General features: G+C 36.8%; 1 protein-coding gene across 2 annotated transcripts in view; it reads right to left on the reverse strand.

Annotated features, from left to right (window-relative positions):
- ttll7 (tubulin tyrosine ligase-like family, member 7) overlaps positions 1–15,179 on the reverse strand; it is a 166,435-nt gene that overhangs the window by 89,143 nt on the left and 62,113 nt on the right. For both annotated transcript variants that reach the window (XM_039653633.2, XM_039653632.2), the window contains exons 5-8: positions 12,460–12,527; positions 12,182–12,340; positions 8,159–8,375; positions 5,664–5,828 (exon numbers count right to left, since the gene is read on the reverse strand). In XM_039653633.2, the coding sequence (XP_039509567.2) occupies positions 5,664–5,828; positions 8,159–8,375; positions 12,182–12,340; positions 12,460–12,527 (609 nt within the window). The remainder of the gene's footprint in view (positions 1–5,663; positions 5,829–8,158; positions 8,376–12,181; positions 12,341–12,459; positions 12,528–15,179) is intronic.

The following is a 15,179-nucleotide window of genomic DNA, read 5'->3' on the forward strand; positions in this document are numbered from 1 at the left end:
AACATATGAGCAGAAACTGTCTAACAAAACCTTATTTGATGTCTATTTTATTGTTCTATATCTATTTTTCTGTGTTCATGTAAAAATAACATTTACTAATGTAGGAGCGAGCTGTAGTAAACAACATCGCGCGCGTCACACACAGGCACGCAATTCATATCTAAACAGTCTTTGTGCAGTTTACAGACACTATTCAAAAACACGATTAGAGCAAAGGACTTGAGAATAAATTTTGGATTCATTCCAGAATGAACCTCACTGACAGAGAGAAGGCAAAATTTGTATCATGTTTATTTTTCTTTATTTGAAAAAAAGCAGAACACTTTGTTTATTGTGAGTATCCACAAAAAATAGACACTTAACAGGATCTAATGATGTACAACACTTATATGTAAGATCAAAATCAAAAATTTGTGATTTGTATGAGTAATTTGAACTAAAATAATGAGTAATTGGAGTCTCTTTTGCACTGATAAGGAAAAAAAGTGAGCTTGTCGCTCCGGTGCGATAGCCGTCCCCAGAGGGTTAAATAATTCTGTTTTATTCATTACTTCACTCACTCCAGTAAAAGTCTGCGTACGCACGGTCTTGAGTGTCTGTACAGTGTGCACATATTTACGGCTAGTTTATTTTAATAAATCCCGATGTGCGTGGAAAATTGCTTACGCACATTTCAATGGCTGTTTTGTGCATACGCAACGTTTATAAGTCAGGTCCCTGGTCCTCTCTCGTCCTTCACTGTCATCACTCCTCCTTTTTATCCTCCCACAGCTCCTCCGTGGGACTCGCTTCCCACGGCTCTCTGCCCCGCCCTGCTTGCTACATTTTTTTTATCAAATAAATGCAGTTTTGGTGAGCAGAAGAGACTTATTTTTTTTTTTTTTAAATTACCAACTCCAATCTTTTGAAGAGCATGTAACATTTATTAGAATCAGGCTAGTTTGTGCAATTAAAGTTAATTAAATTGATTGTTAAAAGTTAAAATGGATCATCTTATGTTCTGTAAATTATTGTTAATAAATCTGTCAATAAATGTGCAAAATTTTACCTTTAGGGGTACAACAACAGCATGTCACTGGCAGGCCTTTACACAAATTAACCATGGTTTTACTACAGTAATTAGAGTGTGACTTTTGTATTTTTAGTAGCCTAAAACTGCAGTAACTATAAATGTACCATGGTTACCACTACAGGATCTATATTTTAGCAATGATATTTGTAGTAAAACTATGGTAATAATAAAAAAAAAAACATGGTTAGTGAAATTTTCTTATGTAACACCATGGTTATTTTTTCATAATATAAATGTAACACCTTGTATTTTTAAAGGGTGCATACTTGTATCATTTTGCCAGGGTCCTGCCTTGGCAGCCTTGTCTGTTTTGTCTGTTTATTGGGATAGTTCACCCAAAAATGAAAATTATGTCAATATTTACTCACCCTCATGTTGTTCCAACCTCGTAAGACCTACGTTCATCTTCGGAACTCAAATTAATTTAAACCGTTATTTTGATTAAATCTGAGAGCTGTCTCACTCTTCCATAGGCTTTCTAAGTGACTGAAACTTGCCGGCCCCGAAAAGTTATTAAAGACATCGTTAAAATAGTCCAAGCGACTACATGGGCTCAATCTTAAAGGAGAACTCCGGCGAACAATGAACCTTTGGTCTAATAAAACATCGGTACATAGTCAACCGTTCTCTGAGATTTGTTTTCATGATAATCGAATGTAAAGAGTTTTATCTCTAAAAACTGTTTAGCGTATGCTAGTAATGGGAGCATTGACTAAGTAAAAAGAAATCGCTGTTTTAAACCACTAACAAGGCTCAAAATAGCCCCACACTAACGCAGTAACATAATGAGGCTCCATACATGCAAAACGAAGCATTGAGAACTTTGTAAGTGTACAGACCGTTTAATAAGAAGATTTTTTATGAAGACAGTTCACTTCGTGTATACAGACAGGAGCCATCTTAAAAAATAGTCTCGATAAGTCAAACCACGAACGTTGTGCTGAGTGATCTGAACTGTATGAAGTTCAGCGAACTTCTGAACTGTATGAACGGCGTTCGGGGATCGACTTATCGAGACTATTTTTTAAGATGGCTCCTGTCTGTATACACGAAGTGAACTGTCTTCATAAAGTATCTTCTTATTATTAAACGGTCTGTACACTTACAAAGTTCTCAATGCTTCGTTTTGCATGTATGGAGCCTCATTATGTTACTGCGTTAGTGTGGGGCTATTTTGAGCCTTGTTAGTGGTATAAAATAGCGATTTCTTTTTACTTAGTCAATGCCCCCAGGGGCGCAACTACCCAGTTTCAGAGGGGTATGCAGTAACAATTTTAGCGCCCCCCCAAAAAATAAATAAATAAATAAAATAAATGTAATGTAAGTGTGCTGTGTAATAAGTGAGTAGGAAGAAATGAGAGCTAACAGAAAAAATAAGTGCAAATTGTCGTTTATTAACACAATTAAACTATAGCTACTCCACCTTGATGAACCCCCCTAAGAAAACTATAAACTCCATTGGAACATATATACCAGTGTTTCTCACAGGATTTTAGGTAAAACTGTGGTAGGTGGACCTCTGTTTCTTTAGGGGGGTTCGGGGGCATGCTCCCCCGTAAGAAAATTTTGTGTTTTGTAATGTTAAATTCAGCAGTCTGGTGCACTTTGAGAGTTCAAAATTAAAAGCTCCAACCCATATTCAAGGTGCAAATTAAACAGAGAAAAATTTGAACCCCTTTTAGTTATTGTCTGTCTACATTACACTACTACATAATAATATTTATAATATTAATTCCATGATAGTAATAGCCATAAAGGCTATTGTAAAACAAATGCACAGAAAAATAAAGGAAACTTTCATAATTAGTTTTGCACTAATTTCTATACTTGAAAGATACTTGCGCATAATTACATATTTCATGGGCCAGTGTGTCAGAAAAAAAAAACTAAAGCTGACTTTTTTTGACCAATGCATTACACCAGCACAGCGCCACCAATTAAGCAAAAACCAAAACAAGAACAAACAACAAACAAATGGGCCGCCGATGTATGAGTTTTGTGGGCCGTTAAGACAAATAAATTAAAAAAGGATGAAATGTATTGGCTGAAAAGCACGTCGGCCCAACGGGAATCTCCCGGTAGTCCCGATGGCCACCGAGATATAGATAGCCTACATGCCTGGATATGTCACATTTTAAATCCTACCTGTTGGCTTTCAGCAATGCATGCAGTTATTTAGCCATCTGCTTTTCTCTCTTTCTTGTTCTATTTTTAGCACCACAGCATTTTGTTTTATCCATCTTTTTCGACGACAACTAACTACTCGTACCTACTCGCTCAGCGCTCACAGCGCCCCCGCCCGCTCGCGTTATTACCCGCCCCCCTTCTCCATGAGGGCGCCTACTCTAGCCTGGCTGTTAGTCCTCTAAAATTTTATATAACATTGAAGGAATGCAGAAATGATTTAGAAACGCACAACGGCAGCTACATAGGCCTATAGAATACAATATAGCCTATATATAATTTTATTTTATTTTTTTTATTTTTTTTTTACCATCGCTTTGGCGCCCCCCATTGTGCTGCGCCCCTATGCGCCGCATATAGCCCATACCCACTTTTTGCGCCACTGAATGCCCCCATTACTAGCATTATACGCTAAACAGTTTTTAGAGATAAAACTCTTTACATTCGATTATCATGAAAACAAATCTCAGAGAACGGTTAAATGTACCAATGTTTTATTAGACCAAAGGTTCATTGTTCGCCGGAGTTCTCCTTTAAGTTTATCAGGCAACGAGAATATATTTTGATTGCAAAAACAAACAAAAATAACTTTATTTCAACATTTTATTTCTTTCTGTGGGCCTCTAGTCAGTTAAGTGTGATAGCGTAGAGCTACGTCACACGTAGGCTCACTATTGCCCGACGTTGGTCATGTGTGTGATGCGTGTGACATACAACAACAGAAGCTTACGCTGTTACACTAGTGAACTCTCAACGCCCACAGAGAAGGAAATGAATATTTCTTGTTGCTTGATAAACTTAGGATTGAGCCACTGTAGTCACTTGGACTATTTTAACGATGTCTTTAATAACTTTTCGGGGAACAAGTTTCAATCCCTAAAGAAGCCGATGGAGGAGTGATCCAGCTCTCAGATTTCATCAAAAATATCTTAATTTGTGTTCGAAGATGGAACAACATAAGGGTGAGTAAATATTGACAGAATTTTCCTTTTTGGGTGAACTATACCTTTAATGTTTCTTTGTTTGTCTTGCTTGAGGACAAGCCACTGTCTTTGTTTGTGTTGGCCATGTGCTCCTCTCGTCCCTCCTCCTTATTTCCCGTTACCATGCCCCCTTTTTTAGTCCTTGTCTAGTTCTCGTTTTCTTGATTGTGTTCACCTGTTCTTCATGTCCTCTGCTCCCTTTATATTGTGCCCCTTTCCCTCATGTCTTTGCTGGTTTGTTTTGTGCGCGTTGTCTGCGTTCTTTGTATGGATTTTATGTGTCTACGAGTCTTATTAGACAGCGCTACATTTAGTCTTTACATTTTAATTTCTTTCTTTCTTCTTATTTTTACTCTATTCAAGCTCCAATTTTTGTTTTAGCTCTAGTTCTCCCAATCCTTATTTTCAGGTAATCTCTTGATTTTGATTTTGTTGCTAACTAGTCTTTATTTTATTTTATTTTATAAGTTCCCTGAAAAATTGTGGCCTTGTTTCTTTATTCTTTTGTTTGCAGTTCCAGTTTGTTTATTTATTTTGTATTCATTCTTTTGCTTATTACTTTTATTTTATTTTGCAAGCTTATATTTTTAGTTACTTTATTTTGTTTAAAAAATAGCTATCGTCAGTGTTCTTTAGTGTATGTGTTTTTTTTTGTTTTTTTTTTTGTTTTTTGTTTTTTTAGGACCACAATGTTTGATTAAGAAGTCGAGGCTCTGAATTTTATTTGCAGTCATCCTTTGAAGGTTTGAACCCCCCGGAGCCTATGGCAATTAACCAGTATAAGCACCAGTTACATAATTCCATGCGGAAGTAATACAAGTACTTTAATGAGATCGGACAAGATTGAGCAATCATGTGCTTGCATGAGGAGGAGTTGGGGATGGAGGATGGGGAAGCACATGTCTGAAGTGTCTGTCTGTGCGAACTGAGAGCTGGTATAATGCATGTCTGTGCGACAGATAAAAGCAAATGAGTGTACGGATGCCTTGATTAACTGGTAGTGGGAGGAGTTACGGATCAGCTGATAGCTGTCTGTCACGCCATGGTCTGCCTGAATTACGCTTGAGCTCCAATCAGTAACTCATTTTTTTTTTAATCTCATGTTGATTCCTGCCCTGCTTCCTCCCTGGTCGCTGAATCTCTCGGCCAGGCAGCTAGTCCTGGTGCAACAAGTCAAGGCAAGTTATATTTACCACAGGCTTTATTTTACTCATTAATTGAAAAACCCCATTATAAAACCCAATAAGAAAATCTCGAAAGAACCAGTGGCGAATTAGACAAGAATTAGATGTTCTGACGTCATTCCTGCACCACTCTATTATCAAAGTTATATTGTACATCACATTTCACCGGTGTATCACGAAGCCCTACATTTAAAAGACAACAAGATAACAACGAGAAGCAATAAAATAAAAACAACTCACTGATACATCGCCCCAGAATTTGGCCACGTCGTAATCGTTGGTTCGAAGGAACTCTGTGAACCACCCAATAGACCGCTTGCTGCCTTTGTCCACCGTTTCGTCTCGCTCAAAGTTCTCATTGTGTTTGTTTACGGAGTAGTTGGTCAAGTGCATGTACAGCTGGTCCTGAGGATATTAAAAAATGAAAGTCCATCAGAGCATAGCTGCCTTTTTTTTTTTTAATTGGTGAAAAAAGCATAATGTGCAGCAGTGTGCATCAAAGCATCAGTGTTTTGGCAACTGAACAAACATAAATCTATGTAAAACCAATATTATATAAATTGTCACATTTATAATCTTACACAATTCACAGAAAGGTTTTATAAAAAAAAAATAAAAAAAACATTGGCGTTACAATAATATTTTATTAATATATGTAATGCCACATTTTAATGCATTGTTTTAATGATTTACAATATGACAGTTTACACGTTTTTACAGATAGTTACATTTCAACCATTTACATTAGAATAGTTTTAGGAAGATTTTCAATATGTCATTTGCACATGAAGAGTTCAGATGCAAAAGCCTCTAAGTGCCATTTGAAATTTTCTACTAAAATGATCATTTTTATCAAGCTTGTATATTTAAGTTCAGTAATTTCACTTAAATGGCAATGAAGATTATCTATTAATTGCCATTTAAGTGAAATTACTGAACTTAAATATACAAGCTTGATAAAAATGGTCATTTTAGAAGAAAATTTCAAATGGCATTTAGAGGCTTTTGCATCTGAACTCTTCACATATTTTACAATCAGCGCTTGACATTAACTTTTTTGCTCACTAACCAATGTGGCTAGTGGTTTTCCAAAATTATTTAAATGGAGCTTAAAACGTGCTGAAATGTAATAATATTATCATTATCATTTTTTGAAAACATGTTGTCTATTAAGATAAACACATACAAGTTTCTTATTGTATATAATAAAATTGCTTCTTTACAGCAGTAAATACTGTAATACAGAGTAGAACAATTATCTGCATTAGAAACAATGAGCAAAGAATAAATTATTTTTTCTAAGACTACAATTATAAATAGGCCTATTTGACAGTTGTGAGGACTTTGGATTGTTTGTTTTGCATCAGCATTTCGTCAGAGCTCTGATTTAATAATTATCATCATGAAGCTCTGGCAGCTCTGATATCACATTAAGTTGATAATTAAGGGCAGATTAAAACAGCCCTCAGTCCGACGGCCAGTCCGTGAGTTTAATCTCCGCGTGTCTAGTCGTTCAAGAGGAATCACAAATGGACCAATGAGCAAACAGTAGATTATGTGCAGGTAGTACTCAAATGCAATTAGTTTGTTATGTCAGATGTCTTTTGACAAGACTACAATTTTTCAACATGGCTAAGTGGCTAGTGGGAGTGACTGTGTTACCAGCCACGCGTGAAATCCACCCGCATTTGGTGGGTTGGCGGGTGTTAATGTCAAACTGTGTTTACAATGAACTTATTTAAAAATGAGAGCAAGAATTGCAGAAATAAATAAGAGTAGTGGTCGACCGATATATCGCCACGGCCAATATATAGGCCGATATTTGGCATTTTTAAAATATCGGCATCGGCCGATAAGTTTTTTCTGATTGGCCGATGTGTTGGATCACCAGATCTCAATCCAATAGAGCATCTTTGGGATGTGGTGGAACGGGAAATTCGCATCATGGATGTGCAGCCGACAAATCTGCGGCAACTGTGTGATGCCATCATGTCAATATGGACCAAACTCCCTGAGGAATGCTTCCAGCACCTTGTTGAATCTATGCCACGAAGAATTGAGGCAGTTCTGAAGGCAAAAGGGGGTCCAACCCGTTACTAGCATGGGGTACCTAATAAAGTGGCCGGTGAGTGTATATATACTGTATATTCACATATTCACATGTTTTTAAACAATTACTTTATTTGTGAAAAAAACTGTAATGGGATTGCAGATTCAAGAAGTTACCATCTAAAGTATAGGGCCTAAGCATGTTTATTTTAAAGATTTTTTTTAAATATAAGTTTATTAAATTTATCTAATTTATTATATATATATACATATATATATATATATATATATATATATATATATAAACACACACATACACACACACACACACACACACACATATATATATATATATATATATATATATATATGTGGAAGCACACATATATATAGTATGTATGTATGTACTGCTCTCTCAGATATCGGCATCAGCCATCAAAAAAACCATATCGGTCGACTACTAAATAAGACATGAAAGACCATTAACAGCATACTGTATACTTTTAGCTATAAAAAATTGCTTTTATCTATCAGGATTGGCTTGATTGTGAAAAGTGTCTATTTGACTTTGGAGTAGAAGGTTTTTGACCATTAATGATGTAAATTTTGATTACTTTTTATTAGTTCATTTACGGCATAGAATTACAATTTTCACATCGCTTAAATGATGTCATAAGCCAACTTACCAGGTTGGACTTGTTTGGCGTGTGGTACTTCTCTGTACCTAATCGAACCAGGCCGTCGTTGTAGAGGAAGACACGCAGTGGATCACAGGAAGTAACAAGAATGTAGAATCTCAGGTCAAACTTGTAGCCCTCCATGAGAAAAGGCTTGTCCAAGTATTCCTGCACAATGAAGTGGTCCTGGACCGGCAGCTTTTCGCCGTTTCGAATCAGAGATATCCTGGGAGAAAACGGATAAGATTCTATAAGAGCACATCCCTAAAATGTGGTGCATATTTTATTGTTGGTTAAGAATCCAAACCTTTGAAGTGTATCAGTGAGAGCGAGTTTAATAAGGCGTTGCCTCTATCGCTGGTCCCTGGACCCTGACTAGGCCCAGGTTAATAAGACCAGACGTCTTGGTCTGTTTAAAGCCCTGCCATCATTTATTTCCTTTGATTTTGATGTTGAACAGATCTCCAGCTCTTGGCTGTTTTAAAATACAGACAATGATGTGTTCACCAGTACCAAACACATGAAAAAAAGTGAGATTTGGATGTTTAACAAACAGAGGGGCCTTAGAAAAACAATTTTGACGGTAAAATATACGACCATTGGTCTGCATTGACTTAATTGGATACATGTTTCTCTTCGTCCGGTTCGCATGGCCTCAACAATTACCTGAGATGTCAACTTTCCAAGGACCGCAAGCTGCTAAAGGAGGGCTTGGTCACCACAGTTCATTTGTTAGCCATGTCAGCTGATAAATATTGCAAACGAATTTGTCTGCTTGTTCTTGGTGTGATTCAATGTAGAGGTTCAGCACTATTAAAACACAGCTGACCATTCTCATGAGTTGTGATGTTACGAAAGATTCTCTAGTGACTCATGATACATTTGACTCATTTACGATTGTTTGTTTTGTGCAAGCATAACATTGCAGAAAATGACCAAACAGGAACATGGGCCGCAACACTGAGACGCTCCATTCTCTCAATTAAAACAATTAAAAATGATTTACTGCGACTGAGTCTCTAGCGTAATAAGTGGCTCTTGAGGGATTTCTAGGATTTATTACACTTCAAATGCATTCTGTTTTCAATAAGAAATGCCACATCCATAGCTGCTTATCATTAAAAGGTGTTTTGTTTAATAAATAAAAATGTAATTTCTAATTAAAAATTAAATATTAATTGTTTCTGCTTTGCGAAGGGTGTTCTGAGTACTTGAATTTGACGCTCAGCCAAAAGCTGCACACTGGCCAAACTTCCTTATCTCCACCGTTTTGGCACACAGTCTCTAGTCCCGTGCTTGGCGTCCGCTGGCTCAGGTGTGTGTTTAGCGTCCAGTAGCTTGTGTTGTGTTATGTTGTAGAGGATAATGGGGTTGTTTGAATTGCATGACATGATTGATGAGGGCTGATGGCAGGTAATCAAAACCCACTTTGGCTGACTGTTTAATTTGGCACCAGTGGGGATCTCGTCTTTTAGCCCGCCACAGTTTTTTAACAAGCCTCTGCTTAGACGCAAACAATATTCATTTAGTTTTCGGCCCTGAAAAATAAATTACGTAGGAAGATATAACTTAATTTCCTGCGTCACGCTACGCTTTTTCAAATTTAATCTCCAGCCTAGCAGACGATCTCCTTTCACTTGTTAAATGCAGCACAATAATTCAACCTTTGATGACTTCTCATTTTAATAAGTACCAGCTTGCTGTAGCGTATGACCATAGAAATATTAATTTACAAACAGATGAAAGACCGTCATAAATAAATCAGGTGCCCCATCTGCTGCTGTACACTTTAAGCATAGGCCTAGGTATGAGGTTTCAGCATTAGGATAAAGGACTGGGGTTAGGTGTAATATTAGGGTTAGAGTTCAGTTTCAAGTTTGCCATTCGAATGAATGCTTGTGGTGGCACAATAAAAGCCAAGTCAAGTCACCTTTACTCAAATAGCACTTTATGCAACAGAGATTGTTTCAAAGCAGCTTTGAAGGGATATACAGGAAAATAATAGTTCAATGATGCAAACAGTTAAATTCAATGGTAAAGCAGCTCTAAAAAGAAAATAGTGCCATTATTGAGTTGAGGTCAGTTCAGTGTGGATTCAGTTTTGTTCAATAGCTGTGTAAAGATCATAAAAAATAAAATGAGTCCAATTCAGCTGTAAAGCAGCTCTGTAGAAAAAAATTTCAGTAGTCAAATCAATAATACTGCTGAAAATTAAGTGTCCCCTTAACTAAGGGGCTGTTTACACAACACTGTTTTCAACTAAAAACTTAAAACATGATAAAACATATAAGTAAAACATGGAGCAACACTCCTATCAGCCCTTTACAATCCTAACCCAGCTATTCAGTATTACTCTTAACTTCCATCTGTGTTTTCATAATATCAGACATTATCAGACAATATTGTCACATTTCCCCCCTAATGGCAGCTGTACTGGTCTTTCAAATTGGACATAAACCAGCCATTACCCTCTGCTTTTTAAATTATATATATATATATATATATATATATATATATATATATATATATATATGTGTGTGTGTGTGTGTGTGTGTGTGTGTGTGTGTGTGTGTGTGTGTGTGTGTTTTTTTTTTTTTTTTTTTTTTTTTACAGAAAAACATTTTAAAGGGACACCAGGCAGGAATGCTGTTTTTGTCAAACAGCGACCTCTAGAGTAACTGTGGAGTACTTGTTTTTAACGTTAGTGTCGTAACGTTACCACTCACGGAGAGCGTGACGTGTAACATAGTATACAATAGTACATTGTGTTTAATTTGTCGTTTAATGAGATCTAATATATGTTGTTAGTGGTGATAATTTTCACGTGATTAAATACATATCCCCATGAACTATAATGGTCCAGAGGACGAAATTTTGCCATGTGTGTCACAGGTTCTGGGTTCTTCTAATCCCTACTAATAGTATAGTTTATTTTCCTCATCAAAACAGATTGTTTATTAGTGGCTGTATTTCAAGCAGGGACATGTTTTTTGTGCTTTGGGTTTTGTGATTTCACCGTAAGGAGTCTCTCAGTCCCCGCAACGGATTGAGCGCGTGTCCTTTTGAAGACAGTGCAACCGGTCATAACAGAACACTGAATCCACTGAAACTGATCGCAGCGGCAAAGAGCACTTTGGTCACTTGATTTCAAAAACAACACATTTCAGATCACCTCTTATTTAACAAACAAACTAAATGAATGCTCTACTAGTTACCTGGAGATGTTTTATTTGTTATTATTGGTACATCCATGCTGCGAGATGTTTCAATGGGGACATATCACGCAAATTACGCCTATGCTTGTGTCTGACTCCTCGCTCGGTCAGTCTGCTGTTTCCTCTTTCTCTGTTCCTCCGACAATGCTTTCCTAGCTTTCTGTATCTTATATGCCGGCTCAGCCATGACGATAGTGTGACAAACTCCATCTCTCGACCTTGTTCCTGGATATGTGCAGTGTTGCCGTAAAGGAATATGTTACATTGCGAGAGCTGATATCACGCGATACTTCCTGATGCTGAGGCCGGAAGCTCGCCGCACCGAAGTTGCAAGTGAGATTTTTCCGCTCACAGGCACCAGGGGGGGGTCGAGACGCCCACCATTCAACCCAAAAGAAGTCATATAACCATTTCAATTACTTCGAAGCTATTAAATTAAGCTAAAATAACTGCATAGTGTCCCTTTAATAGAATAATATTGGAAATTGCGGTCAAAAGTTAAAGTTATACAAAATTTAAAATATTTTATAAAATAACACAACGAAAGCAGCTTCATGCAGGTAGGTATATTTAACAATGACTAATTAATTAGGATACTGTTCCAGAGCCAATAAAGTATGCTGTGTTAATAAGGGTATCCTACAAACTGTTCTACTGCATTTTAAGCTTCTCGAAGAATGCTAGGTTGAACAAAAAATGTTTGCCACTTTTGTAGCAATATGCTGTTCATAAGGAAAATAATAAATAATCTAGTTATTTTTATAATTTATTTATTCATACTCAACAGGATGCAAAACTTCCAGTCTGTGGAACTTACCCATGGCCCATGGCTCCATTTGCAGGCTTAACGATAAATGTTTTCTGCTTGCGTTTTCTTTTCAACTCCTTTACATAGTTCTGGAACTGTGTGTACTCGGCTGGGAAGATCCAGGTTTTGGGGATGAAGCTATATTCCTGAGGCTGACTTTTAATCATTCTAAGGAAAACAAGAGGGTATTAAAATGAATGAAAACGAAGAGTAAAGTCAATGTTCCTTGGCTGGAAGGCAGATGTAATCAGTCATGTTTCTGATATGGTATCATGTTTTCAACTCACTTGGCCATGTTCCTTGCCAAGCAGTCCTTACGACAGATCTCACCCATTCCCGGAAAATGGTTTATCCTCTGAGGAAAATAATCACACTGTTAGAGGGCACTCGGTTATTCACCTCTTAGAGGAAAAACACAACATTAGAGCCCAAGTCTTGAACTGAGACTATAATATTTTGACATTTATGTCCAATTACAGACTCAAAACAAAAGGTGGTTGTCAGACCTTTCTTAACCCCTATTTAGTTCCCCACATTGTTTTTAATTTAAAACTAAAAAAAGACGATCAATTTTGACTCTAAGGGCCAAGGTAATTGGTTCTGCATCAGAGCCCATGTAGTTGTAGGTACTGACAGATGAATGAATTGCTTTGAATGCAAAGAGGAAGGGATGGGGGCTGGTGAGTTTTTCTGTATTTGAGCAAATGAGGCTGAACAAGGCCATTAATTTGACTCATATGACCTGTAGATTGGCAGCTAAGCCAATCACGGGAAAGCAGGGTGGAGGACTAAAGAACAAACATTTTATTAAGTATGAAAGCACAACATGCTTTTTCCAAAAAAGAAAATAACACAGAACACAACTGTAAGAAAAGTGTTTCATGGATCAAAGCCAATTATTTATATTGTGTATATAATATTAGACCAACATGGAGAGTTGATTTTTTTTCACACTAACACAATACACTATTGTTTCATAGACCATTTATAATGTTTATTATCAATATGAAAGACAAGAAAACATAAAATATGCCCTATTACTTTCCAGAAAACAAAAGGACAAATTTAGAAGCTGCTCTTTTCCAAGTAAATGCAATTGATTCTGATTTGTATTCAAATGTGTATATCGTTTACAGAGAAAACGATTCCAGAATGCAATGTAAGCTCTAGAGAAACTAAATCGGAAATGGTGGACGGTGTGGTTCAGTGCTTCCGTAGAGAATAACTATTTGTTTCACTTCTGAAATGGATTAGTAAAAATATTCAGTGTCATTTAAAACAGATTACCCATTATGTTTTTGTGATATGCATAAAAAACATATTATAGTATTGTGCGTTTAGCTTATCAAAATGATAACATCAAACTGCTTTGACCTCTGACAGAGCTTTGAATATGATGCTAGTAGAAGTATCAGAGACCCAATCCTATAACTCTATGCCAGGCTGCGATGCTTTTTTTGTGTGTGTGTGAATAGATACAGATTGGAAAAAAGTGTATAATGAGAACAAGTGAACAACTAGCCTTTGGATAGGTGTAACGTGTGTGCTCTATTTTGATTTAGTTTTCATTGTTCTTTGTTCTGGTTTGCCTGTGTGACATTAGGTGTGTTGGACATCGGCTGCGGCTGTATGTAACCGATCGGCAGGAGTTGCCATGTGTAGGCGGGGAGGAGCTGAAAACAGACAGAGAGAAACTTTCTGCATCCCATAGTGACAGCTCACACTGGCCCTCATTTATCATTGTTGCGTAGAAACGGGCGTATATTTTGGCGTAAGATTATGCTTACACTAAACAAGTGATATAAATCAATGAATGAATGAATATGACTGAATGAATCATTCAAGACAACAAAACTATGATTTAATGATCAATATACCTGCCTACAAGTGTGGGGCTGGGGCTACACCTGGGGCTGGGGTACACGTGTAGCCCCGCCCACAATGCTTCTCATTGGCAGTGGTGGAGGAAGTACTGAATCTCAGTACTTAAGTAAAAGTACAAATACCCAGATAAATATTTACTTTAGTAAAAGTAGAAGTAACACAATGACAACCATACTTCAGTAAAAAGTAAAAAGTACTTTATTTTAAATGTACTTTAAGTATTAAAAGTAAAAGTATAACAATTTATTATCTTAATGTCTATTTTGTAATGATTAATAAAACATTTAATTCTAACTCATTCAACCTAATAGCCTACTCCTGTAATGATGTTCAATAATGATGGAAAAAAATGTCACCATTTCTGAAACAAGCTTGCAATTAGGCAATATACACATCATGCTTATCCTTACTATATAATAACTATGTTTGGCAGTAAACGAGATTAATTCATGGTGTAATTATGAACCTCTTGGCTTGCCATAATCCTAACCAAACCAAACATATACTACACACGGTGTGTTTCCTATGCACGTAAAAACAAATTTTCGCGTATGAGTTGCACGATAAACACACTGTCTGCCTGTGAGACGCATTTAGTGTGACCGGGTTGATATACTGTATCTATGGCAACCAAACGTCACTGGTGAGACAAACGTGCAACGAACGGACGGTCAGATTGCGTTTTGGCAGGGGAAAAACTGATCAGAAAATGTAACGAAAATGTAACAGAAGTTGTAGAAATGTAGTGGAGTAGAAAGTAGAATAATTGCTGCAAAATGTAACGAAGTAAAAGTAAAAAGTATGCACTATTTATTGTACTTAAGTAAAGTAAAGATACGTGAAAAATGTACTTAAGTAAAGGAACGAAGTATTTGTACTTCGTTACATTCCACCTCTGCTCATTGGTTAGGGGCAAAGTGATGACGTCGATCGAGGTGGGGCCGCGCCGTAAACTCATGACGTCGCTTTCTAGCTTGTTTTCATTTCCGCTGTTCATCGCTTGCATGGTGAGTACAGGCTACTCTTCTTTTTTTCCTCTGATTTTATTTACAATTTTTAATTCTGAAGTGGCGTTTAGTGTGATGATACAATGAAGTGGTATAACAATAAGATTTTGTAACTT

The sequence above is a fragment of the Pimephales promelas genome, chromosome 21, assembly GCF_988280905.1.
Source record: "Pimephales promelas chromosome 21, fPimPro1.hap1.1, whole genome shotgun sequence".
Classification (NCBI taxonomy): domain Eukaryota; kingdom Metazoa; phylum Chordata; class Actinopteri; order Cypriniformes; family Leuciscidae; genus Pimephales; species Pimephales promelas.